Source organism: Channa argus, chromosome 7 (genome assembly GCF_033026475.1).
Source record: "Channa argus isolate prfri chromosome 7, Channa argus male v1.0, whole genome shotgun sequence".
Classification (NCBI taxonomy): domain Eukaryota; kingdom Metazoa; phylum Chordata; class Actinopteri; order Anabantiformes; family Channidae; genus Channa; species Channa argus.
In genome coordinates, this window is record NC_090203.1 from 4,203,402 (window position 1) to 4,230,294 (window position 26,893).

A 26,893-nucleotide genomic window follows, 5' to 3' on the forward strand; every position below is an offset into this window, starting at 1 on the left:
GCTTATTACATGCTTTGTCTATAAAAACTGCAATGCCATTTTTCCAAAATTTGCAAAAGGTGTGGAAACATTTACGAGCACATCTTCTGCTGAAAGGCATTAGAATGGAGGACAAGTATACATTGAAATTTCCAAGTAGAGTTCAACTGTATCATCATTGAATTATTTTTGGGTGGTCTCCACAACCACATCCTTCCTTAACACCATAAGCACATTGTGCAACAGCTTATAACTAATCAATCTGTTGAAACATTAAAATATTAAAATATCTAACTGCTTCCTATTCATTTTAATGTAGCCTCTTTGACCCAACCGTCTCTTATTCTTCCAGCTGTGTCCTGTCGCCAGCTGGATGGGACACAGGCCGACATTACAGAGTGTCTGAAATTCGCCAAGGCCATGCCTGCCATCACTCAGCACTGTCAGCTCCCCTGCCAGGATGACTGCCAGCTAACCAATTGGTCCAAGTTCTCGTCCTGCACAGCTGACTGTGTGGGGGTCCGTACTAGAAAGAGGGCATTGATAGGTGAGAACAGAGAACGACACCACATAAACAATGAGCCATTGTTGTGAACTTTTTCAGACAGGCAGAGATTAAGTGTTAGTGAGGTACCAGGCAATTTGAGGGGGGCATGTTGGTGGGCAGGCCTCCAAGAGACCATCACTGAAGTGAAACACAAGGTCATAAATCTGGTAAGATAGTTCTTGCCAGGTAAATGCTCCAGTGGGATTAAAGCAGCAAATCTGAAATAACTCTTCAGCCTTTGTTATCCATCAGTGTGTCCCCCGAGAGTCGCCCAGTGCATCACAGTCATAAAGGCAAAATGACAGGAGTGGTGCAGCGCTTTAATATACCCCCACAAGAGGTTATTGCAGGGGGAAAAAAGTCAACTTGAAAGTAGCAGAATGTGGATTTGAATCTTTCTTTTCTTTTCCCTCATGCGAAAGTTAAGTATGAGCAACGAGTTCGGGTAGTGTATATAACCCTCTTTAAAGAGGCCATTCTTAGCTCTAAACCGGGAAAGCGAGGGCACGGATTTGGGAGATTTCTTTAGAGATCTAGTTATCGGCAGCATGTGACGTATAAACCGAACCCTCAGATCATTTAACACAGTGAAACAGTAACAGGCCTCAGTGTATTACTGAGTTTTTTAAGTAGGTGTTGAAAGTGAAGCAAAATATATATTTCTCTGTTGACCACTGTGACCTGCAAAGATAGATTTTAGCTTGCTAAGCTTGTAGCAGCACCATGTTTATGCGGTTTTAATAGGAAGATAAATTTGTTATACGAAGACAGTCAAACCAGCTTGATGGAGACACAGGAAACCCACTGGTAAAGATGCCGTAAGTCCTGATGACAAACGGACACAAGAGAAAAGTTTCTTTGGATGGTGATCTGTGATTAACAATGCTTGACATGTCTAGGATAAACAACGTGAAGCTGTTTCAGTAAAAGAGCACTCTGCTTGAAACAATTTAACCAGTATAATCGATCATCAGGACTGGCTGTCCCCCCCCTTAATGCATGTGGAATGCATGAATGGGGAACGATGACTCTCCTGTCATCCAGACAATGCTAAACAATGCCTCAGCAAATAATGAGGAGTCACAGCCACTGAGATCCAACTACTAGAAATCCTCCACCGCCACCTCCAGACATTTGAAGTCACCTTTCCCAAGGCAATTTTGCTCATCTGTGTTTGTCTCCGTAGGGAGAAGCAAGAAAAAGGACAAATGCAAGAACACACAAATGTACCCTCTGAGTGAGACCCAGTACTGCCCCTGTGACAAGTATAATGCCCAGCCAGTGGGGAACTGGTCAGACTGCATCCTGCCTGAAGGAGGGAAAGTGGAGAGCATTTTGGGGATGAAGGTCCAGGGGGACATCAAAGAATGTGGACAGGGCTACCGTTACCAGGCCATGGTGTGCTATGACCAGGATAACAGGCTGGTAGAGACATCTCGCTGCAACAGTCATGGTGAGTTCAGGTTCTCATACATATTATCTACAGGCTTCCATCAATATTCTAAATGACGTGGTAACTGTAGCACTTATACCTGAAGTTGGATTATGTCTTTTTGAGTGACTGTTCTGCTTAAGGACGTTACACTGGAAATTTCAAGGTGGTTTTTCCTGGGCCTAGGCAGCATTACCTGAAATCAATATTATGATTAATTGCATCATTTACCTGGGTAAACAGTCATTTATCAAACACACATTTGCACAAAATTCTTTATCTCACAATGTTCCTCTTATTAATTAATTGTACAGAAAAGTGTGGATTAAGAAAAAAGTCATCTTAATTGACTTTTGTAGTTGTTAAGAACCCATCCAAAAATTGGGGAACTCAATTAGGTGGCAGTGAGCTACTTTTTACTGAATAAATAAGTCCCACTAAGACCTGTTGATGGTGGCTTCTGTGGATCATCCAGAGTTACATACAGTATACATCACGAGATTCTGAGAATTGCATCACTATTGGTTTATCCTGGAATAACCTCAGGGTCACATCCTCTGACCATAGAGGCCAGTGGGGAAACATGTAAGCTTGTATGCAGGTTTAGGCCTCGGATCTTCTATTTTTGGCAAATCAGATTTCTTCCCACTCCCGCCTTCTGCGTTTCAGGTGAGAAATATACTGTAGAATATTGGAATGTTGCTGATGCAATAACAACTTTTTATTCATCTGAAGCAAAATATATTGTTTGTGCACATATTAAAGCCCCTCCCTTGGTGGCTAACTTCTCATTCTGAATACTGATTCAGTTGTGCGGAGGCCTTTTCCTAAAAAGAAAAGTCCTGTCAGAGGCATTTGTCTCTTTGCGGTAAGGTCTTATCTTAGATCCAAAATACTTCAAGCAAAGAATCTAGGTTCTGAAACTTGCCTCTGAAATTGCTGTGACATAGAATGTGGGAGATGTTCAGATGAATGCATCCGTGTTGTGCATATATAAACATGTTTTTAGTCTTTTTAGTCTTGTGTGAGTCACAGATTTAGATATGTGCCGGGTAATCTGAATGTCGGCAATGACAGGAGCCCATTGGAAGGATGGACTTTTTCGGTGTATTTTTACACCTATGTGACTCTGTGTGCATTCATGCATTCCTCTTTAGGCATCGTTGAGCTTAGGAAAAAATGTTCCTTGAAGTGCCCACAACAAAAACAAAAACACAAAAAAAATTGAGAATTGTCATTAGTACATATGAATCTCATTATAAAACTATCATTAAATCTTTCTTAGCCATCATTCAGTCACTTATTACTGCCCCTCCCTACTTCTTTTTCTCTCCAGCGCTGCCTTTATCACTTTTCATCTTGATAGAGGAGGAGACATGGTCCTACGACTCTGCAGCTCACACAATGCCCTCGGCTTAGATGTCAATCAGCAAAACTGTGCCACTGTTATCTGCAATCTTTATATTCCACAGACATCAACAGAAAAAAAAAAAGATTATCTTTGAAAGTATGTGTTGATCCAAACTTTGTGATCGCCTCATTCCACTATGAGAAGGACAGAATATTATGAGTGGAGTGCTGAGTTAGCACAATCATAGCAAGTAATAGTTTCAGTACGGAGAATGACATCGAACACATTGACATCCAAATGAAAAAAATATTGATTCTTTTAGTTCCTAGCAATAATTGCAGTCATCCACAAGACGATTTTAAGAGTGTGTTCTCATGCAAAGTCAAAACGTAATTGGAGAGTTTGAGACAAGGACAAGGAAAAAGCCACCTTATTGACATGGTGCTAGTCGCACATTGTAATGCTCAAAATGCACAGAAATGCACACTGCAACTCAACAAAATTGATCAGGTAACTACTTAAGTAAATAATTCATAAGATTCAACACCAAAAGTGTAACTACTCAACAAACTTATTAATGCAGCATAAAACATCTTTGAATAATAAACCATCATCCAGTCCTAGATATTTGACATATTTCTTATATTAAATGACTAATGAAGCATTGACTTTTACCATAACGTAATATTACAGCATGGCTTAGGGCACCTTGTCCATGTCTCAGCAGGATGTGGTAAAGGAGGAGGGAGTGCAGTGATGACGGGAAGACTTAAAGGGTAAAGCGTCTTGCAGAGGACCTGTAAATTTGAGCAGTGCTGCAGTGAACAGATTTGTTGATGGATGACAGCCCCCATTTGTACTAACAAGAAAAACACACAAAGAGCCTGCACCTTATAATTGAGCCAGGGCTGTTTTGAGTGTTACAGCATGTTAGCAGTGTGTTGTCAGGGTTGGAGCAACAAGATCAGTGTCTGATAAGGTTAGTCATGTACGTCCAAAGGGTCTCGCCGGCCTTTGGTGACTTTCCTTCTCCTTTCAGCTTCAACCTGAGCATAGAGTCTAAACAGTTTTTCCTCAGCTTCCCCAGGGATTAGGCTTTCCCCACCACCTTGAGGATAATTGCGGTACATGTGGTGTAACAGGTAAAGAATCAGGCAGTAAATGTTCACATAAAGCTTCTTGAGCACCTGAACATCCCGTGAGCTATGAAAGTCAACGCTATGGCAGACAAACCTCAGCGTAGCCTGAATTGGCCAGAATTAAATAATAATAAAAAAAAAACAAAAACCCATCACCATCTTTTGTGTGTAGGTCTTTACAAGTGCAACAAGTGTATAAATTGTGTGAACAAAATACATTTTTAATAGTTTAAAATTGGTCCCATCAAAAGCATTTTTAATTTGTTACTATACAGAAGCATTTTGTTTTTTTTTCTATTTAAACATACAGTGGTGTGAGGACAGAACAAAACAGAAAGATGTACAACCCCAATTCAAAAGGCAATGATTCGCAAATCTCCTCAACCCACCTCAAACTCTTTTTTTAACAACTGTCTGGAAAGTGAGGACACTAGTCAAAAAAGATGGAACAGGGGCAACAATTGGCTGGAAATGTATTTTTTTTTTTTTTTGTCTCTTCACCTTATCCCGTGAGTTCAGGGTCGTCTCAGCAGATCATTTGTCTACATGTTGATTTGGCACAGTTTTTACATTGGATGACCTTCCTGACACAACCCTCCCTAATTTCTACCGGGCTTGGGACTGGCACTGCACGGCCGAGGATGGGAACGGGCTGTTGGGGATTCAGTGTCTTGCCCAGAGACACTTCGACATGTGGACGGGACGAGCGGGGTGTGATCCTCCTCAAAAGTAATTGGTGCGAATAATAAAACTAATAGTGGAGCATTTGACAACTAATTAGGTTAATTGGCAACAGGTCAGTAACATGTCTGGGTATAAAAGGAGAATTTCAGAGGCTTTCGAATGTAAAGCTTCACCGATCTGTGACAAACTGCGTCTAAAAATTGTGGACTATTTCAGAAAAATGTTCCTCAACGTAACATTGTGAAGACTTTGAAGATCCCTCCATCTACAGTATATGATATCATCAAAAGGCCCTCAGGCAGCAATGCATTAGAAACAGGCCTGATTCTGTAATGGACATCACTGCATGGGCTCAGGAACACTTCCAGAAATTACTGTCCGTGAACACAGTCACTGTTCAATCCACAAATGTAAGTTAAAGCTGTATCATGCAAAGAAGAAGCCAGATGTTCATTTAAAGCTCATTTAAAAAATGGACTGAGGCAAAATAGAAATCTGTTCTGTGGTAAGATGAATCAGCATTTGAAATTCTTTTTGGAAACCATTGAGGCTGTGTCTAAACTAGACCAAAGAGGAGAGGGAGCATCCAGCTTGTTTTCAGCGAACAGTTCACAACCCTGCATCACTGGTGGTATGGGAGTGTAATAGTGCCTATGGTGTGGGCAGCTTACACATCTGGAAAGGGACATAGAGGTTTTAGAGCAACATATGCTCCCATCCAGACAACGTCTCTTTCAGGGAAGGCCTCACATATTTCAGCTAGACAATGCTAAAGCACACACTTCATCTATCACAACAGCATGGTCAGCATGAGCAACTAGAATGAATCAGACAAGAATGGAACAACATTCCTCCTGAAACTCCACCAACAGGTCTCCTCGCTTCCCACACATTTACAGACTGGTAAACATCACCTTGTTCCAACTTTTGAGATGTGTTGCTGCCATCAAATTCAAAATTAGATAACATCTTCCATGAAAGGTTGAAATGTCTTGTTTATGTTCTATTGTCAATAACATATGGGTTGATGAGATTTGCAAATCCTTGCATTCTGTATTTATTTACATTTTACACATCATCCAAACTTTTGTTGAATAGGGCTTGTACATTAGTGTAATAAACTACTGTGTCTAAGGGAGACATCAATTCTAAAACAGGTTAGCGTAACTACTGTAGCTCCTGTAAAAGAGCTTCAACAAAATTAAAAAATCTAGAAAATGAGTTTAGAAAATTTCTGGAAAAAATGCTAGATAATTTAAGGAGCTCCATGGAGTTTAGCAAATGGTTTACTATGGTGGTAGGTCTTCTGCACTTTTTGGATATGCCACATTATGGAATTTTCTAAATTGTAACAAAACAGCTAGAAATGCCACAAAATGTCATGCATGTACCAAGAGCAAGATGATACTTGTATTGTATAATAACAACCTTGTTAGGGTACACAAAAGCAGTAATGTTGCTTTGTAATTTGTAATAGTGGAGTACAGATTAAGATAACATGCCATTAGTTTAAAATCTAATAACTTCTGCTTAAAAATGGGTTCAAAAATAGCTTAGGTGGAGCTAGCATGTATTAATCGTGGACTTTCATGGCAATTTTTGGTTTTTAATTGCTTGTCTGCTGAGAAAACTGAGTGTACTCATCTGACAATAAAATATTCTTTCAGAAGGTTTCTTTTTTGTCCATGTGCTCAGGTAAAATCTCAAGTTGAGCTTAAAGGTGCCGATTTTTGAGCTTCTTTCTCTATAGCAGCCTGATTGGAAAACAATCAACAGCAAGTTTTTTAAACTTTTGAATCTGAAGTTGTTTAGAAAGAGACATTCTTGGCTCATATAAATCTACCATCCTCTTTCTCAGACCTGCACTGAGCTCCTTTGACTTTCCAGTTGTATTGGAAGTTAAGAGGCCTTGGGCAAATTAAAAGACATTTTGGAACTTTCAGCTTCGCTGCAGTAATAATTTCAGAAGATGTATGTGTACTTTAGACCCAATATGTATGATTTTGATCCTGTGTTATTGTCAGAAAGCTCCAAATAAATGAAACCAAATTCTTGGAAGTGCTACTTTTTTATAGATATATTGTACTATCCTTCTGCCTCAGCCACAAAAAGAGTTCAGAGTTATCTTTGACAGTCTTGTCCATGTGAGTGCATGTAAACCTTTATTTCACAACTGTATATTTTGACTATTTGGAAGATGTGTCTAGTTCTAGGACTTTTTCAGTACACATTTCAGGACTTGCAGGTTGGGCAGTCAAATTGTTAACATTTTATATGACACTGGGCAGTCAGCAGTTAGGGAAGCTTCCTACAGCAGTGACAACTGCCTTGGGAACTACAGCAGAAGCTTATGCCAAGTTGCAAGTTGACTTCTAAAGGCAGCACGAGTGATCTCCTACCTGAAGTCAGCCCAGAGCCTCACTGAGAGCTTGGCAAGACACCTAACAAGTTTATATCAGTTGAACTACAAGTGAACTGCAAGTTGAGGTGCTGCGTGTGTTTGCACTGTGAGTGAACTTCAAGTGACAGTATCAGTGATGTGGAATGACTAGACTTCACTACGGGGCCTATAGGAGGTCAAAGGTGCTGAATCTTATTTCAGAGGCCATGCTGAGCTCAGCAAGGTGTTCATGTAGAGATGCTGATCTGGACTTATGAACACCTGAGCGTAAGGGGGTGAGCAAAAGTGTGTGTGTGTATTTGTATGGATGGGATCAGGGCTTGACAGTAACTTTTCTGCTACTAGCTAATCAGCATTTTCACTACACACAACTTTTTGGTTTGATTTAATTTGACCATGACATAATTTCAACTAGATTTACAACATGTGTAAATGAAAATGACCAGCGTGCATATCCCAAATCAACACTACAGAAATGTGTAACACTACATGTCTGTTTCAAATAGTTAACTCTGATAAGGTCTACAGAGCTCGTTTTATGAAAATATGCAGTGAATTAAGAAAAAGACAAGCAAAGAGTATCTTCTTATTGCCTACAATAAAAGAGGTGCAGGGGTTTAGAACATTAATAGAAAGGATATAAACTAAACAAACAAACAAAAAAAACTAGCAAAGAAAACATTGTTTAAAAATTACGAGCAGCAATAGTGTAATACAATATTAAAGTGTAGATTGAGGGGGAGGGGTAGATTTTATGTCAACAGAATCTTTTAATTTCTGGTGGTCTCTCTGCTCCAGGGAAACTAGCCTTAAAAACCCCCTTCACCTTTTTACCGTCTTAAAATTGGTGCAGTAGGTTACACTGATTTATTGGCTGCATTATATGTCAAGCAGAAAACTCTGCTTTCTGACGTTCTTTCTTCTGACTTTTTTCTATTTCATTCTTTGACAGAGTGACAGTGCAGAGCCAGAGTGTGGAAAGAGAGGGGAGAGACATACAGCTGATAGCACAATATGCTGAATAAATAAAAAAAACACATCTGCAGGAAAGCAACAGGGTCCCTGTTTACAGCCACTCAGTAGTGTAGAAGTGCAAGAATCACAAATGGACCACTTGTGGACGTAGTGCTCATAGTAATTGTAGTGTCATATGGCAATTATCTTATTATTTCAGAGGTTTCTTGAGGCTAAAAATAGAAATATATATTATTTTAAAAAAACCTTAAAAATTGTAACCCGCCAAAGTGGAAAGTGGAGGTGACTGTGTTACCCGCCATTGCTGGAATCCCCCCCCTCATTTGGCAGGTTGGCAGGTGTTGATGTCAAGCCCTGGATGGGATCCTTATGCCACCCTGTATTGGGTTGTCGCCAAAGTGCTGTCAGGACTGTAGTCCAGACTGGATTAAGAAGACTTTATTTTCTAATATTATCTCAAAGGAATCTTACCGGCCAGTTTGGGGCTTGAACAGTGGGCAGCTGTCCTCTTTATCGCAGTGTCATGTTGAAGCCTCAACCATTAATCTGAAGGAGGTGTCTTTAAAGTTTTGAGGATGTAAAATACTATTCTCATACTATATTTATCAATACAACTATACCAACACATTGTCTGTACAGTATTGTGTGCATTTTTGAAATGCAGTGCTATTTTTGGTCTAACCATGTCCTGATACATCTTTATGACCTACTGTAGATGTCAGCTTTTTAAATTCATTTTGAGCTAAAGTCAGAAATTATGAACATGTCTTTTCTACTCATTCTTCATTTGCTTCAGTGGCGAGCACTGAATGACTGTTCAATGTTGAGCCTGAACAGTGGTACAAAAGAACATGTATGCTCAGCAAGATGTTGTTCACATTTTTAAAAAAAAGTGAAAAAACTTACTTCTACATTGACAAAATGGATTTATTTAAGGACTGACAAGTTGGTATGGGAGGATCTTTTGACCTGCCAGCACCACGTCTCAAACTAAAAAGCAAAGCTGTCTGAAAGGGCCCACATCAGAGTGAGGAAGTGGTTAGGCACCGAGTGAGACACTCCACTTTCCCGGCTCATTCACCTCATTGATTTTCTTAATCAAAGGCTAGACTGATTTACAGGCCAGTGCTGTTACATTAACTGAAATGTTGCATTAGGATTCCGTCTGCTAAAGAGACGCACTCTGAGCTAGTAAAAAAGAAAATATTTGGGAAAATGTTGTCATGAAAAAAGTCAAAGGTTCAGAAGAATAAGTTCTTTCAACACATTTGACCTTTGTGTACTGGCAAAAAAAAAAAAAAAAAAAACGATAAAGCTCACAGCACAGAAATAAAGAAATATTTGAAAAAGGCAAAAAGCAGAACGGTTAAAGCCAGCCCCATTCACCCTGTGAGCTGAGGAAGAGAGATTCAGAATAATGAAACCTCCTGCCAGTCTCAACCACTGCCTTCCTAGGTCTTTTCATATAACAGACCATAAAATTAGGCCTTTAAATGTGGACCCTGTTTTCATTTCGGAAGATAAAAATCAATAAGTGCATTGAAATTAGTTTTTGAAATATCCGTTAATAGTTGCCTGTGCTCTTGCAGCTGCGCATTCTCCCCCATCTAGCATATAAAGAGTTCTCGAACTTTTAATAGTTGTTTGTTAGATCAAAAAGTAAAACAAAGCTTCGGGAATTGGACAATGTAGTTTCATGCAGGATAAAGACAACACGATTCCTGTAAGAGATTCAAGAACTGTGTTTTTTCTCTCAAGCACCTAAAACACTGAGCTCCAACTGGTAGGATGCAGACGGAACAGAGGTTTTATTCCGCAGCTAATTTCTGATGAATCTATGAAATTACTTGAAATTCTTTATAACAGACTAATTTATTCACATAGTCTAAAACTCAGTACACTGTCAATTTATATATATATATATATTTGTTGTTGTTGTTGTTGTTGTTGTTGTTTTTTTTTTTTTTTTTTTTTTTTTTTTACATTTTTGACGTATCTACACACCTCGCGGCTCACATATAATGATGCTTTTGTGGGTCACAGTTCAAAAACGAGAATGGCCACCACCACCCAGAATCTTTTGTGTCCTCCTTTCAGGCTACATTGAGGAGGCATGCATTATCCCCTGTCCGTCCGACTGTAAACTCAGCGAATGGTCCAACTGGTCACGCTGCAGCAAGTCCTGCGGCAGCGGAGTGAAGGTTCGCTCCAAATGGCTCCGAGAGAAGCCTTACAACGGAGGCCGGCCATGTCCTAAACTCGATCACATAAATCAGGTACAGACAACGAATCTAAAACTTATTAGTGCTCAATATGGAAGATTTTCCTGCTCACAGTTGTTTATTTAAAATGTGTGATCTGTGCTACAGTGTATTTTTGGTTTCATAGGTGTACTGCACATCACAAAAGTGGAGAGATAGAAAGTATTAAATAATTTTTCCTTTTTTAAGTTTATTTGTTCATCATTTTTGCTGAGCAGTGCTAGTCCAAAGAGTGAGAAGCAAAGGGTGCTGATAAACAAATCTCATCCACCATGGGAACCTCTAACATCTGCCAGCTAATTCCTTAAGGTTTCCATGATTTCCAGAAATTAAATACTTTCCATTCCCATGAGTATGCAGATGCAGATTAAGGTTGTGTTGATTTACTGTGTGCATGTGCACCTGCTAACTTCACACAGGTGTTCATGCCAGAGGCTTTTCTGATTACGTTCTGTAAAATGTTGCATAAATCATAGGTTCTGTACTATATGAACACTTGGCTTGTGCTCATTAATCCCTGTGTCTGCTTTTAATCCACCCCAATGCTCACTGGATATGACTCTTTGCTGCAGGCCCAGGTAAGAGTTGCTTTCCTCAGTCACAGATGTTACATGTCACTGATGTCAGTGGGTCACTGACAGATAGATGAACACAGTCACAATATCCTCACTGTAAGTAAACAAAGTACCAGATTGGAGGTTTTTCTACAGACATTTCTCAAAGGCAGAGCTGCTCTGCGGGCGACATAATCTTGTTGGCTAAACCTCAGAGAGCTGAGCCAATGAATCACTGTGTATTAGGGAAAACTTAACTTACAAAGTTGCATAGCTAAGATAAAATATATTTCTAAAACTAAACCGTAGAGGCCACTCTTCATGATCACAGTGGTCATGAATCGTCCCTTTGCCTGTCAAAGTTTATCTTGCTACAACAATACGAATAAACCTCAATGTGCTGCTATTTTAATGCTGTTAATCTTAAGAACATATTAAGCAAAGGAATTAAGTTATTCTCTCCTCAGGTATACGAGGTGGTGCCGTGTCAGAGTGACTGTAACCAGTATGTGTGGGTGGCCGAGCCGTGGAGTGTGTGGAAAGTTAGCAGCGTGGACTTAAAAGAAAACTGTGGTGAAGGGGTCCAGACCAGAAAAGTCAGGTATTAAAATTGGTTTCGTGTTTGTAATTTTTATATACTTTATATTATTATGCACGGAATTATCAATTTTGTTTCTGTTAATACCTAATTTTTCTTTAATCAACATATTACTATACAGTATATATAGTATTGAATATTAAATTAATCAAAAAATACTTTACTAATGTTGGGTTAGAATTCACTAGCATATCTCATGTAGTTCATGTTTCTTATTTAAAACATGAAAATGATGCTGTACTGGCTGTGCTAACCTGGCTAACATGGGTAAGCAGACAGTCGACCAAAAAAAAAAAAAAAAAGCACTGTTATTAGACTAGAGTACGGTCATACTGTAATAAGGTAGGACTGCCAGTACCAGAACATTATGGTACTGACCATCCTGCCTCCACTTTATCTTTTCTACTGCATTATGAAACATCTAATTTGGAGAAGATATGTCTAAAAATGTGTCTGGAATGGTTGAGAGAAGCGAAGATAAAAATACAAAATGCATCACATGCATCAAAGTAAAGTCTTTTGTTTCGTACATGTATATTTAATGTAACATTAAAAATGTAAAAATGCGTAAGTGAAAAATTGGGTGCAACTTAATTACAATGTCCATTTTCAAGCTGTGGGTGTTTAAGGCAGGAGCTTTTATTTTTCTTTTCCCTAAAATCAACCTCTACTGGCTGAGGAGTAAAATCTTCTTTGTGACTTGCATATTGTAGGTGGTCAAGTACCTTAGATATCTGCCAACTCCGTGTCCAGTTAAATCTCTGTTTTCGAAGCACACATCAGCTTTGCTATAAAATTGGGTCACATTCATTGGGCTTCATGGCCATTCCTACAGGTGCATGCTCAACACCATAGACGGGCCATCAGAGCCTGTGGAGGACTACCTATGTGATCCAGAGGAGATGCCACTGGGGGCCAGGGAGAGCCGGTTGCCCTGCCCAGAGGACTGTGTCCTCAATGACTGGGGCCGCTGGAGCCGCTGCAGCCTGGTGAGTGCCGAACTCAGAACAGGAAACAGCAGCTCAGCCACAATTTCTGGCAGAATAGATATGGGAACGTCAGGCTACTGTGAGGCCTACTGAGATTTATCTTGATATCTTTTTCTTGTCAGAAATATATTCACTGAGGCTCACAGAATTCAGAGGGTAGCTGCACTGTATTATTGTGAGTGGTATGTGAATCTTTGTCAACAGGCTATTTCTAGTCCACCAAGAAAGAATAAAATAGACGTACGAAACAGGAAGCAAGGGAAAAATAGCTTATATATCACCTATATTACACCATAGTCACTATGTATTCAGCAGGAAACGATGCTGATTTATGATAAAGGCTCTGAACCTCTGAGCAGGTTCCCTAAATTTACATTTACTGACATACGCAGACGCTCCGCATGAATATCATCAGTGTTGCAGTGAAAAACATACGGTGCCTTGAATAAGTATTCATACCACCTTGAACTTTTCCACATTTTGTCACGTTACAACCACAAATATGAATGTATTTTATTGGTGTTGGTCTTTCACATAAAATCCCAAGTGGTACAAAAAGGCGAAGTGAAAGAAAATGACAAATGGTTTTCAAAATTATTTACAAATAATTATCTGAAAAGTGTGGCGTGCATTTGTATTCACCCCCCTTTACTCTGGTACCACTAACTAAAATCCAGTGGAAGCAGTTGCCTTTAGAAATCACCTAGGTCAGGGGATAAAGTTGTGGCGTAGTTTAAAGCTGAGTTAGGATAATCAATAATTTCCCAAGCTTTGAACATCTCACGGAGGACTGTACCATCTATCACCCAAAAATGGAAAGAGTGCGGCTCAACTGCAAATCTACAAAGACATGGCCGTCGACCTAAACTGACAGGCCGGGCAAAGAGAGCATTGAGCAGAGAAGCAGCCAAGAGGCCCATGGTAGCTCTGGAGGAGCTGCAGAGATCCACAGGTCAGGTTGGAGAATCTGTCCACAGGACAACTATTAGTCGTGTGCTCCACAAATCTGGCCTCTATGGAAGAGTGGCAAGAAGAAAGCCATTGGTGAGACACTGTAGCTTGCTAAAAATATGACTCCTTGTTGGGATCATTATTTGGTGGACTACCATAAACTATTAGAAATAGGCTTTTATTGGATTTTATGGTAAAACACTCCAGAAATGTGAGAAATATGTTGCCACCCTTAATATTGATTAAAAAATGAGTAGAACATGAGTTTATCTCTCTGAGACCTCATTGTATTTGTGAAGAATATGAAATTTGTAAAAAGACACTTACTCACTGCAGCAAAGCACATACCCAAAAGCTAAAACACATACACAATATTGCTTTTAATTTTTATAAAAAACCTCTAAAGTAGGAGAATATCCTGTTCAGCTCCTATGCTTCTGACACTGATTCGTGGTAAAAGGCCATTTAACTGCTCTGGTTTCACCTGCTGTTCTCACAGCTGCACCCTGCCCATTGTTAATCACACCCCATTCTCTCCCAAAGTGCTCACCACACGGACTTCCCACAATTCCAGTCTCGACATGGAGTCTGCAGTGGCACCAGCGGGGCCTCTCGCATGTTTTATTCATTGCACCAGCAATGGAGTTATTCAAAAGGCTGTCATTTTCTCCCCCAACTCTCTTCTCTGCGAGCAGCGGCTGTGTAGAATCTGGCACTTAGCCATTCCAGCTGAATATCTGTTTAAGCTGTCCTGTCATTTCCCACTGGACAAAATCCCATTCCCCAATCTGGGAATGCCAGGAGAGTGATGAACCGAATTATATTTTCTTTTTCCCTTGGGACCAGATGTATGCATACTCTAAGATAATGTCTTGTCAAGGAATCTTAAATGAATTGTTGTTCAGTCATTCAGGAAATTGTCCAGAACACGGGCAAATTTACACTGTTAGCTGCATTAATGTTCAATAAATAAGGACAGTGGCTTGATAGGAGCGCTGTAAACTCTCTGGCCTTGTTCCAGTTTAGGGATATGTCTGCATTCAGTTCTTATCATTCTCTGCAATATGCCCTCGTTTAATCATGTATGCTGTCTAAAGCTTACAGATTTTAATGGGGAGACTTTGTTTCAGCCCTGTACCAGAACTAACAGTCGAGTGAGGACTGCGTACACCCTTCGATCGCCTAGTGCGGGCAGACAGTGTCCAGAAACAACTGATAAGGAGCCCTGCAGCCTCAACCTCAACTGTTTCAATTACTTCTACAACATCACAGGTAAAATGATGCATGAAAAGAGTTTAAGGAGAATTTCTTCTCTCAGTATGGTCATGGCAGGAGTTTGTGGGCACGTGTGTCACCGCACTGTTCGTGTTTTGTGTTATGGATGATGGAGGTTTATGGGTTGCTGTCATGGGCGTGTCAGATTGATCATTTCTCAACTTTTACCCAAATAACCAAAATTAAAACAACCCTTTATATTGTAGTTTAAAACCTTGAAATGTTAATGATTGACAAAAAGTCTGAAGTTGTTGGTATCCTACTTAAAATGTCTATTGCGAGATCATTTTGAATGCATCTATTCTGTGACTCTGCATTTAAACATGGAAACAGAATCCAAATAAATACCCTGATAAATAGATATATATCTTGTCTCATAAGAGAAGAGGCAGGGTACAGTCCATCTAGCACATGGCAACCTATAAAGTCAGATAACCATTCATGCCTACAGGCAATTTAGAGTCACTGTTTTCCCTATCCTGCATGTTTTTACACTGCCCTTGCAGGCATGAAGAAAACATGGAAACTCCACATAGAAAGCCACAGCTTGCCAGCGGGTTCGAACATAACATGTGGTGAAGCAAAACTGCCAGCTATTTGGCACAATAGTGTTGTAGCATTTAGTATGCAACCTGGGCCACCATGAACGAGAAGTCTGCGCTGCCTGTTATCCTGAAAAACTGCATTACAAACATCAGCCAGCACACCAGATATTACAACTTTAACGCTAACAGTATGCAAATTATTATTTTGTTTGTTTATGATTACAGTACTCAATTGTTCTTTTAAGCCTAGGGGTTTTAAAATCTCAGTTCCCGAAGGCCCCAACATCTGGTATCATTCTCATCACACAAACAGCTTGTTTTGTTTGGACATCACACACGTGTAGTAGTAAGATGCATTAAAGGAACAGACAGTTGCACAAACTTAAACCTCGCTCCTTCAGTTAGCTTCAGTGCCGTGCTAATGCTTAAAAGGCTGTTGTTCATTTCAGTTCATGAGTCATAATTTATGAATGTGAGTCGAGTCTAGAGTGAATTAGGGGTGGGTTTCAAGTCAGGAATATATTTATGTGGGACTTGACTAGGACTTAAGTATGAGTTGGCAACTCTGTATTATAACCTGTTAATATTACTAAAAACAAAGCCTCGTTTTAGCATGAGCAGAATTTATCTGTCTTGACAGCAAGATGATTAACTGACACTAGTTTTTTTTTTTTTTCGGCAGCTTTATCGCTTCTGTTTCTCCAGCTAATTGCAATTGTTTTGTGCAATGATATGGTTTTATTAATGAAGCCTATCTGAGTCTTGCTTACTGCTGCTGATCTTGTCTGATCAAGGGCAACTTTGTTGGTTCTTTTCGGCTTCGCCCCGTATGAAGGTCGAAGTTTGTTTCTTCAGCATCCTGTAGTTACAACCATTAAAACTTGGAAGATGCCAAGTACTACTAAAAGGTTTTACTGTTGGCCACTGGAGGTTCAGTGTCTTGCTCAGTTGCACATCTCTGGTAATTACTGAGAACATAGAATACATTTTTGATTTACTTTGAGAAAGAAAAATCTCAAACTATGCAGAGTTGGCAGGCTTCCCAAGTGCTTGTCTGTAATATGCGTCTCCACTAATCATGTGTCACAGAAGCTACTCTTTCACATTCATTTTGGAAACCATAACAACCTATTTTAATAAAATGAGCAGAAAGGGAGATTGGCAGCATTCCTATATTTTATTTGTTGAAAAATTTGTTTTGTTGCCTTTGTTGCTGCCAACCCACATTGTTAACCAGCCCATCTTCCCTTTGCGTTGTTACACTGAGAGATGTGACATAGAATGTCTACTGCTGGGTTCACAGTGGCATACAGGCATCCCAGGGTATAACTACATAATATACAAGCCGGAATTATTATTGAGTAAAGCGCCCTGGTTTTCACTGTTGATGCCGAGCAGCTACCATCCAAGCTGCTCACTCCTTAAGTTTCTTCCCTTGGCTTGCTGTCTTTCTCTCTCTCTCTTTTACTGTCACTCTTTCTTGTTGCAATCTCCCTATTTTCAGTCCCCAGAGTGCCACAAAGCTCTTTGGCAGAAGGAGACACAATTCCCCAAGTTGAGCTTGCAAACGAGCTCACTGCAGCTAAAAGCAGCCACTCATCTTTGTCAGCGGATCGCATCCTTCATGAGTGATACCTCAGCCTTCCTGTTTTTGCAGTGTTTTTTAACAACAGCTGACACGCTGGTATTGACACTTTAAGTCTGAAATAAAATGTAGTCTTTAAGCTACAGGGAAATCATTTGTGGGAGCCAAAGTTTAGCCTCATGATGCTTATTAAGGAAAGTGTTTTGATGCTTTTAAAACCCTAGTTACATTTTTAAACCGAACACCTACATCGGACACGCTGGGCAGAGTTTGCGCAAAACAATATTGATGGGCAGCCAGGTTTAAAACCTTCAATGACACGTTTGCTGACAAAGTAATCATGTGCTATCACCGGTGATCTTCACCAGCCTGAAGCTATTTAGAGCCTGACTCCAAACAGATAACAAAAACCACAGCGTATTTAAGGCATTTCAGTGCTGTGGCAGAATAAAGGGATGGATGGTAGAGGGAGATGTGTCACGCAACAAAGGTAATGAGCTGAAGGGAAACTTACAGTAGGGCAATTATAAGGCACGTTCACCATTCTGCTGAGTCAGCTCAGAGCCTAAGTGGTTCATTTGTATGCATGATCTGTTCGTCCCTAAAGATCCATCAAGTTGCAGTGCAGTGAAGCCATACGATTTTTACTTTATGTCAGCAAAGTAACTAGTAATTGATTTGATTGTGTTGCACTGTATCAGTATATCTTAGGGCAAACTAATATTTTATATTAAAATCCTGGTTCTCTTGCTTTCTGGGACATGCTGTACATCCAGATATCAAATCTCAAGCTACACAACCATTAAACGACACAAGGCAATGCGGTGTGATTGTGTTTTTCTCGTGTTCACCCAGAAAAGCACCAGGGTTGTTTGTGAGAAGTATAAAGACTTTGTGGAAGCGGAAATTTTCAACACATTTGAAACGGCATCTCCTTGTGTTTTGTCCCAGTACATCTTCCTGCATCAACTGAAAATACACCCAACTACAGAGGCAAAACACTAGTTTCCTTCATTTTCCTTCCTGCTCCCCTCTAAATTTTGACATCCTCTCAAATACCAGCCGACTCTGCTTGCACCCAGGGTGGTAACATCAACAGCAGCAACCTGCTGAACACTGGTAAATATTTGCTATATGTGGTAAAATTGTGTGCTTTTCAAGCTAACTGGTAACTGGTCCTCAATTGTGGAGTGATGTGGATCATTTGACAGTTGGTGGAAAAGAACATTTTCAAGCATTCTTACATTCAGAATTCAGCTCATTTTGTAGAAAAACATAAAAAAATGTCTCACCCAGATTTATGTCCCTGCAGTTTTTTAACCAGCAGTTAAATGTGAATCATATTTACTCTACAGCTGCTGTCGCAGCTCATCAGTGTTTTCATTTTTAGCAATGGCTGCCATATGCCAGCAGGGTCACCGATGGACTGTGTTTACATGCACGACAGTAACCAGGTTTGGCCTTTCTCTCCGGTGGTCTGCAACCTTTTGTCATGTCATGTTGCAGAAAGGTGAATAGAAATCTGGTTACACATATACATGGCAGAGGAATTGGAAATCTTTGTGGGGAACTAACGCTCACCTCATCGCCCCAATTGTAGAAACCAAGTTTCCCATTTACACGATAGTTAAGAAGACAGCTTCCTAGAGAAAGCCGACTGTAACTTCCTTACTTAAGTGCATGTTAATGCACTGATAGTGATGAGCTCTACAGCAGACATGGGTAGATGACACCTCACTGAGTGTATGACACAGTTCTCTAACTGTGCTGACACTGTGTTGACACTGTGGTCGGTGTATCGTTTAACCACGATAAACCCGTTGGGAGACTGAATTTGGTTCATCCCTTCTGACATGTGGATAAATAGTCCTGTTTACATAACCAGCTGATAATGATGTTCTCACTAAAGGAAAGAGAATTTATATTTTCCAATTAGGTTGAACACAGTTAAAATACTATGACTACTGGTATGTCAAATGCAGAATGTACAATAATGTTTTTGGCAAGGGACTATAAGTGGAAACACTAAGTTAAAGTGGGAGAGCTTGTGAACCTATGTGAGGGGGAACATTTTTATGAAGAGAGAACAGTTTTTTTAGCATGTTGGGTCCAAGGCCATTTTGTCTCTTTCAGACCAGTATTCCTGCTTTGGAAGAAACTCCCGTGTACTCCCACCTCATCCGTACCTAAGAATTTATAGCAACTTTGTAGAGGTGCATTAATGATGTTCTCCTGTTTATGTAAGACAGCTCTGTAGAGCAGAGCCGACATTCTACCTGCAAATAAAATGAAAAGTTAATTAATGTTAAATAAATAGATGAAGAGACCTTATGCATTAATTAACTCAATGAAAACTGAGCAAACGTGGAAAGAGGGAAGGAAAACATTAACCTTTTTGGCGTTATAAGATCAAAATGATCCCAGACTGGAGAAATGTACTTTTTCTCGATGGTTCTATAAATATCAGTGGATAACGATTAAATAAAATCTAATACGAACGGCACCAAACAAAGTCTCCTGTCATAAATGCAGTCAAAAGTAGCGCGGCTTGATACGTGCACCGGCGCTTTAGTATTGTATGACTCATCGCTATTCTACAGTGTTTTAGCATTTTCATTATATTTTTTTTTCATCTTTCATTAACTTTCATCAGCAACATTTTCGGACACAGCAGCAGATTTCGGCAAAAACGCTCTAAAATGCACTTTTCACTCCATAACCTGTCCAGCACCAAACTAAAAGAAAGTCAACTTTGGCACTTTACAGTGTATCTAGGGACCTGAAAACTTAAAGTTAAAACATTTGCTTTGTGAGTTGCTACAATAAAAGAAACGGAAGCAAACGATGAGGAAGGGCTTTCACAGATATGCTGATATTGACACACTTGAAATAGTGTCACAACCAAAATAGTGTCATTTACTAGCTTTGAAATGAATTTCTTCAAAAGGTGTGCGATTCTATTGAGTGTTCAAATCTAAAGGATATACATCCTGACTGGCTATGAAATTGTAAAGATCTGAACTTGATTTGATACATGCCTGAAACAACTTTCACTCAATTTGATTCGGTCATGCCCTGTATTACTTCTGCTTTGATGAAAAATTACCTTTTCCTAGAGCTATAGTAATTATATTCAGAGCATTTTTCCCGTGTTTACACTATGTTGGATATTTCTGTGGCATTTAAGTTATTCACACAAAGTAGACAAAATCAGTCATGTAAAATACACACTGCATATTCATTTAGCCAGTCAATATGTGATATTGTTTAATATATGTGTCTCAGAAAGCTATTGCCTGTTCAGAGAGCTATTGGCTTTAAGCCCTGATATTAAGCCTTGTGGCCATTAAGACATTTTGTTTGCCTTAGAGTCCAACTGAGTACGATGTGGGTGTTTCTCCATTAGGTTAATGGGCTAGTTGTGACACGAGGGACACACGGCTATAATGGGTGTCAATAAATAGTAATTGCTAATAGCTTACCAGTTCTACTGCATATTGTAGGGTATTGTATGTCATTGGTGTTGTAGCCTGGCACCTGTGTGTCTCTGTAGCATTTTACATCATGCACTCTGAGCTGTAAACCGTAAATGTAAATATGACTGTGTGTTTCTCATTAGACTGGAGCACATGCCAGCTGAGCCCGAATGCTGTGTGTGGGAGCGGCATCAAGACCCGGATGCTCGACTGTGTTCGCAGCGACGGCAAATCAGTTGACTTAAAATTCTGTGAGGAGGTGAGAGCTCTGAAAATTCCTCAAATGTCCTTAAATTTTGTACTGTTCCTTTTGTTTCTTGGGTAGTTTAGCTTTTACTTTCTTTGACACACGGATCTTTCTTAATGACTTAATCACATCACTCATTACAATATATTATCGCACTCGTCCAGTACTATTAGGCCTGCAGTAACATGAAATATTCAGACCTATTTCCATGCAGAGTGTTGTCGTTGCTTCAGGCTGAACGTTTTGTTCATTCATAATGCGCCTCTGCTCCCTGTAATTGTAGCCGCTGGGCTGTGGCAGAGCCATCCCCACAGCTATTTAACCCCTGGCCCATTTCATCATCTGGCTCATTCACAAAAAACACGTGTCAGAACTGCTTTCATATCCACACCGAAATTCCAACTCAGCTGCCCTGACGCTGCTCAGCACAGTCTGTCCCCTGTCACAACAAAGGCTTCTGGGAATTGCAGTGCTGAGGGGTCAAGCTCCCGTCTGGCTGTAACAGATTGCGTTTGCTGTTTGCCTGTTGTGAACAACCTGATGATTTGTCGTGAATTACCTCCTTCAATTTCTGTGCTACTGTGCTGCAGTTGAATTTGGAGAAGAAGTGGCAGATGAACATCTCCTGTGTAGTAGAGTGTCCCGTCAACTGTCAGCTGTCGGAGTGGTCGGCCTGGTCCGAGTGTTCACAGACCTGCGGACTAGAAGGTAAAATTCATAATACAAGGGATTTTTATCCTGAGGACAGATATCGAGAATGATACGGGCATATTTTAATGGGTCAGTGTCCGCTAAAATAAAGCTCATCAAAGTCCAATTCTTTCTTTATTAAACTCAAATTTGTTTGTCTAGCACAACTGTGGCTCTATACTGCAGATATTTGAGTGGGAATGTGAAAAATAATTTGTGTGCTTAACCTGAAACACTGATGTTGGCAAAATACATGGATTTACAAAGCTCTTACACTAATCATCAGCAAATTTATGGCTGGCGATTTTTGTGTCACGTTGAGCTGATGCTCTCGTATTGTAAATTTGTAACCTAAGTATGCAGAGATAACGTAACCATTTATTTCTGCATAGTCCTAACTCCAACATATAATCACTTGCCTTTTCTGCTCCTCTTTACATTGGATTAGTTAGAAAAAACATAGCAACTAAAATGCAGACACTATACATTTATGCCAAAATGTCCAATCTGCACCTGTTTAAAATAAATTAAAGCTCATTTCATTCAGGTTTTTAATGGGAATTAGTTAATTGGCTGTTTGTTTGTTTGTTTGTTTTTTTTACTTATCTATTTGCCTTTTTTTTCCAATTGAATTACACGTATTTTTAAAGTTGACTAAAAGCAGCTGGTAAAACTTGTTTTTTTTTGTTTTTGTTTGTTTTTTTATTCAATAAATACACAATGTTCCCAAAGTCAATGTGTAATTATCTTACAGTTATATTGACCAGAATAATATGATTTGTGCCATAACTGAGCATCCTAATGTCAGTATTTGTATCAATTATCTCCATAAAAATAAAGTGTGTCGCATTAGGTAGGAGTCGGCTTTTATTTCAGTTTGATGCATTTTTTAATAGCATTTAATGAAGATAAATGCTTTAAAAATATTGGAATGTATACAGTGCCAGCATTTATCTAAGAATTTGGATTGGTCCAAAAAAAAAATAAAATAATTATTAAAACTTGTTGCATCACCAGTTTCCTGTGCATGCGTATACCTCCTCATCATGGTGTGGCTGAAGGGAAAAACATGCATTCTCAGCAAATTGTGCTTGAATAAATTTGAAAAAGTCCCATCTCAGACACTTCCTGCTCCCACTCTGGGCTACAAAAATGCATAGAAGCACAAGAGAGGAAATGTTTATTTAAGAGAGAGGGATTATATTACAGTCCTGCCAAATGGCCGGCGAAAATTCGTTCGCCCGTTTCCTGGTTGGTATTCCAGTGGTTCATACAATTGATTCTGTCTATTTACATCTTCCTGCACCTCAGGGCTGTGGGCTCTGAAGCAGCAGTTAAATCACAAGAAATAAGATAAAAGTTTGATAAAGGCCACTGGAGCAAGAAGAAACCTAATTTGATGGAATTCTGCGTGTGCATGTGTGTACATGAGCCGGATGTTTTTGTTTAAATCGGATATGAGGTTGTACTTTTATTTAGTGTTTTTTTTAGTGTTTTTTTTTTTTTTTTTTTTTTTTTTTTTTTTTTTTTTTTTGGTGCAAGTATGAGGGAGGGCTGGTTTGTGTTTTATGTGTTGAAAGGTGTCGTGGGTTGGTAAAGGTGCATGCTGGGGTGAACAGATTGCTGGCTAGGCAGTGTGAAAATTAAAGTGGATATGCAGCAAATGAAGGGTTCTGAGATTTGAGAGTGGGCGGTTTAAAACAGGTTGACAGCGAGGTCGTAGTTTGAAATGTGTGCGGGGCATGCATTGAGTTTTTTTTAGCTAATTCATTGCATCAGTTTTGCACTTCATATCAAATAGTCTCTGAGATGTTATCTGCCGTGATTTATTGGATTTTTTTTTTTACAGTGAGTTTGCTGATGGTACAGGGATAAAAGCCATTTTACTCAAGTGGGCAATAACCAATCAAGATGGCACAGAGAAAGTGCTGTATTTCAGGCCGCTTTAGAAAACCCTGGTCTGTTAAACGAAGTGCTCTTGTGCACAGTAAGATAATTTTCGAGCGTTCAAAAAAAAACCCGTGCGTTTAAAATGAGTTGTTTATAGAATGGATGACTGCTGTGTGGTAAACCACAATGGTCACTGCATGTGCCAAATGTGTTTACATTTGTTTATTGTGAAGACGCCACTTTATACTTTTTTAGAAAGAAATCCAAACCTCCAGGGCTGCGGAAAATTAAAAACAGTGAACATTTATATTGTGCTATCTGCTAATGTAGACTCAAGTTTTAATAATTGGACAGACTGTCACAGATGTCACAACTCGTTAGTTTCTAGCTTCCATGATGTCGGACAATAATCTGAACCTTCACAAGTAAAGTTGTACAAGAATACATGAAGGACAGAGGAGCATGATTAATACTTAAAATGATGCTGCTTCTTTCTTTTTTTGTACAGGTAAGATGTGGAGGCGGCGGTCAGTGGTCCAAGCATCTCAGGGTGATGGCCGGCCCTGCCCTTCTCAGATGGAGCAGTGGAAGCCCTGTCCTGTTCGACCCTGCTACCGCTGGCAGTACAGTCCCTGGTCCGAGTGTCGAGTAGAGGTAGGTCAATAAATTGTTACATTATACTCTAATCCGGGGACATTAAATATTAATAAGTGTATTGGCCTCTGTCAGCTACAGGAAAAGCAACTTTGACAGGTCCTGGTTTAGCTGATATCAATAGACATAAGAACTGAGCCAAAATCTCTTTTTGCAAGATGTAAAAAAAAAATAAAATAAAAATTAAGTCTTCAGTATTGATGAACAATCTCTTCAGAGCTATGCTCATACTATTATTCTGAGAGATGGACACTGAAAATCAATCTAATGCATCTTTAATGCTGATACATTACTGTAAACCAATACCTTAGCCAAGCAATTTGGCAGCCTCCATCCTTCATTTTGCATTGTGTGCCACCAGGTCAGATTATTAAAGATTTGCACTACATTGCTTTATGACAGAACAAAATGTTGCAAGTGTAGGTGTAGTTTTATGAGGAGACGGGGAGACGTTTCTATTAAAATTAATTTACACAATTTGTTCCGCTTAATTAACTCTATCAAGTGCCCAGCAGTCTTTTCAAGTGTGTAAGCGAGATAGATAGCCAACATTTTCTAACTAAAGTCACGAGAAAAAGAAAATATCACCGTTTGCCCTGTCCACAAAAATTGGACAATATTTCTAAACTCATTTCATGTCTTTATTGAACATACAAAGGGATGGTGGAAAACGTCATGGCATCACAAGCCTTCTTATGTCCCTTAATGTCAACTGCAGTCCAGCGTTAGACACCCAACAGTGTCAATCTACTATTCACAAGCAGCATGAGCTGATGAGGGCCATGCCTTGCAAAAAAGCTATTTCTCAGAAGACCCACAATCTAGAGTTTTTGATTTTCGATAAAGCTGATAAAGGTTACAGAGTAATATCAAAGACTTCAGGTATTGCAGCACACACAGGCTGCAGAGACAGATTCATACCCATGGTAACAAACTAGAGCTCTAAGAGAAATGTGGAAGGATCCATTCCCTTTGGAGGGCTATGTTTTTTAAATCAGTAAAATATCACTTCTCTTCCCTGTTGACAACTCTGTGAGCCCTGATCAGATCAGATCTCTGACTTGGATGACAAACTTTCTTACTCCCCTTCCTAAAACATCCAAGCTGCCTTACTAACTAGCATCCACACTTAGATATATCTCCATAATCTGTATGAACTAATGCCATCACCATCATTTTGTGTGTTTAATGGGCTTGTTAAAAGAAGAAATGAAAGATAATGACAGTCGGTGTGTAATCAGCTTCAAAATAGGCTTTTGTTAATTGTGACTTTGGTGATCAGATCACATTTCTACGCAGAAAACCAGAAAATTGCAAACCATTCCATTGTGGAAGGATCCACAACTCTATTTGATTTGAGAAGGTCAAAAACATTCTTCTAAATTGAGTCTCTTCATCTGCCCTTTATGACTGAGTATTGTCTTACATCTGAAAGGGACATTAACTCTGACCTTTGATCACCTTAAACATGATGGGATAGGGAGCGCTATGGCACTTATTAGTACTTTAAGCTGTTAAGCACTCATTAAGAACATTATTATACACTTTTCAAACTTTTTTTTTTAAATCATCCACTGCACTTATTTTATTAGCTGCATTTTTTTATGTGACTTTTAGTTAATTTTAGTTTTCCGTTGAAGTGGCCAGACACAAAATTTAAACATAGGCAGAGTTATCACCAAGTAACTGTAGGGTCATGGCCCCCCCCAACCCCCCCCCAACCCCCCCCCCCCCCTATCGCTGTGTAAGTCGTCATCTTCGTCATCATTCTCCTTCTTCTACTTCTGTGGTGTTCCTGTTCTATCAGAGTGTAGTGTGTGGACACGGCACACGCTACAGAAACCTTTCCTGCTTCGTGTCAGATGGCTCCAGCGATGGCGAGAGCAGCCTGGTAGATGAGGAGCTGTGCAGTGGACTGGAGCTGGCTGTCGATGGAGACAAGCAGATCCGATTGAAAGAGGCCTGCACGCTTCCATGCCCAGGTATAAATGATGTTCAAATTATGATTAAAAATACACTTTGTTTAGAGTTATATTATAATCCTGTAAATTGATTCTAAATATAATATTGAGTTTCTTGTGATCCAAGGGTTAGATTAGGTTATAACCTAGCTAGTGTCTTCAGTGGTTTGGCATACATGTAGAGTAGTGTGGGTCACTCCATTTTAAATAGTTTGCATCGAGATAAACGATCTACAATCAAGTACAAATACTGTTGTCCTTCTCAGCCTGAAATTATGAGTAGCACTATTCAGATGTGTGCCCCTGTAAATCATACTCTTCGTGGCTTCAACCAGGAGGAGTGAGCCAGTTAGAAGCAACATTAGCCTGCAAGTCTGTTGTTTTTGTGGCCAAATCTTTGACTCTTATATGAGTTTTACTATAATTATCTATTAATCTTGACACCCAACACAAAACATTGCAATCATTACTGGAGAATGTGTCACTAGTGGTAAAAGAAGTACTAAGATAATTTACCTTTGTATGGAGAAGCAGAAAACAGTGCATGTTGTGCGGCGTACAACAGCTTCTCAACCTCCTGGTTCAGCCCCCGTCTTTGCGATTTTTTTTTTTTTTTTTTTTTTTTTTAAAACATGAGTGTGAGTGTGTGTGACAGAAGGTGTGTGAAAACACTTGTAAGTTACAGTACAGCTGAAGTCTGCAGAATCAG

At 39.6% G+C, this 26,893-nt stretch overlaps 1 protein-coding gene across 8 annotated transcripts in view; it reads left to right on the plus strand.

Annotated features, from left to right (window-relative positions):
* thsd7ab (thrombospondin, type I, domain containing 7Ab) overlaps positions 1–26,893 on the plus strand; it is a 140,489-nt gene that overhangs the window by 93,110 nt on the left and 20,486 nt on the right. For 7 of the 8 annotated variants that reach the window (XM_067510486.1, XM_067510481.1, XM_067510483.1 and 4 more), the window contains 10 exons: positions 332–526; positions 1,713–1,979; positions 10,606–10,784; positions 11,791–11,924; positions 12,757–12,910; positions 14,992–15,133; positions 20,886–21,001; positions 21,580–21,697; positions 24,078–24,223; positions 26,031–26,205. In XM_067510486.1, the coding sequence (XP_067366587.1) occupies positions 332–526; positions 1,713–1,979; positions 10,606–10,784; positions 11,791–11,924; positions 12,757–12,910; positions 14,992–15,133; positions 20,886–21,001; positions 21,580–21,697; positions 24,078–24,223; positions 26,031–26,205 (1,626 nt within the window). Of the gene's footprint in view, positions 1–331; positions 527–1,712; positions 1,980–10,605; positions 10,785–11,341; positions 11,348–11,790; positions 11,925–12,756; positions 12,911–14,991; positions 15,134–20,885; positions 21,002–21,579; positions 21,698–24,077; positions 24,224–26,030; positions 26,206–26,893 lie in introns of all 8 variants that reach the window. The other variant, XM_067510487.1, reaches the window with a different exon arrangement.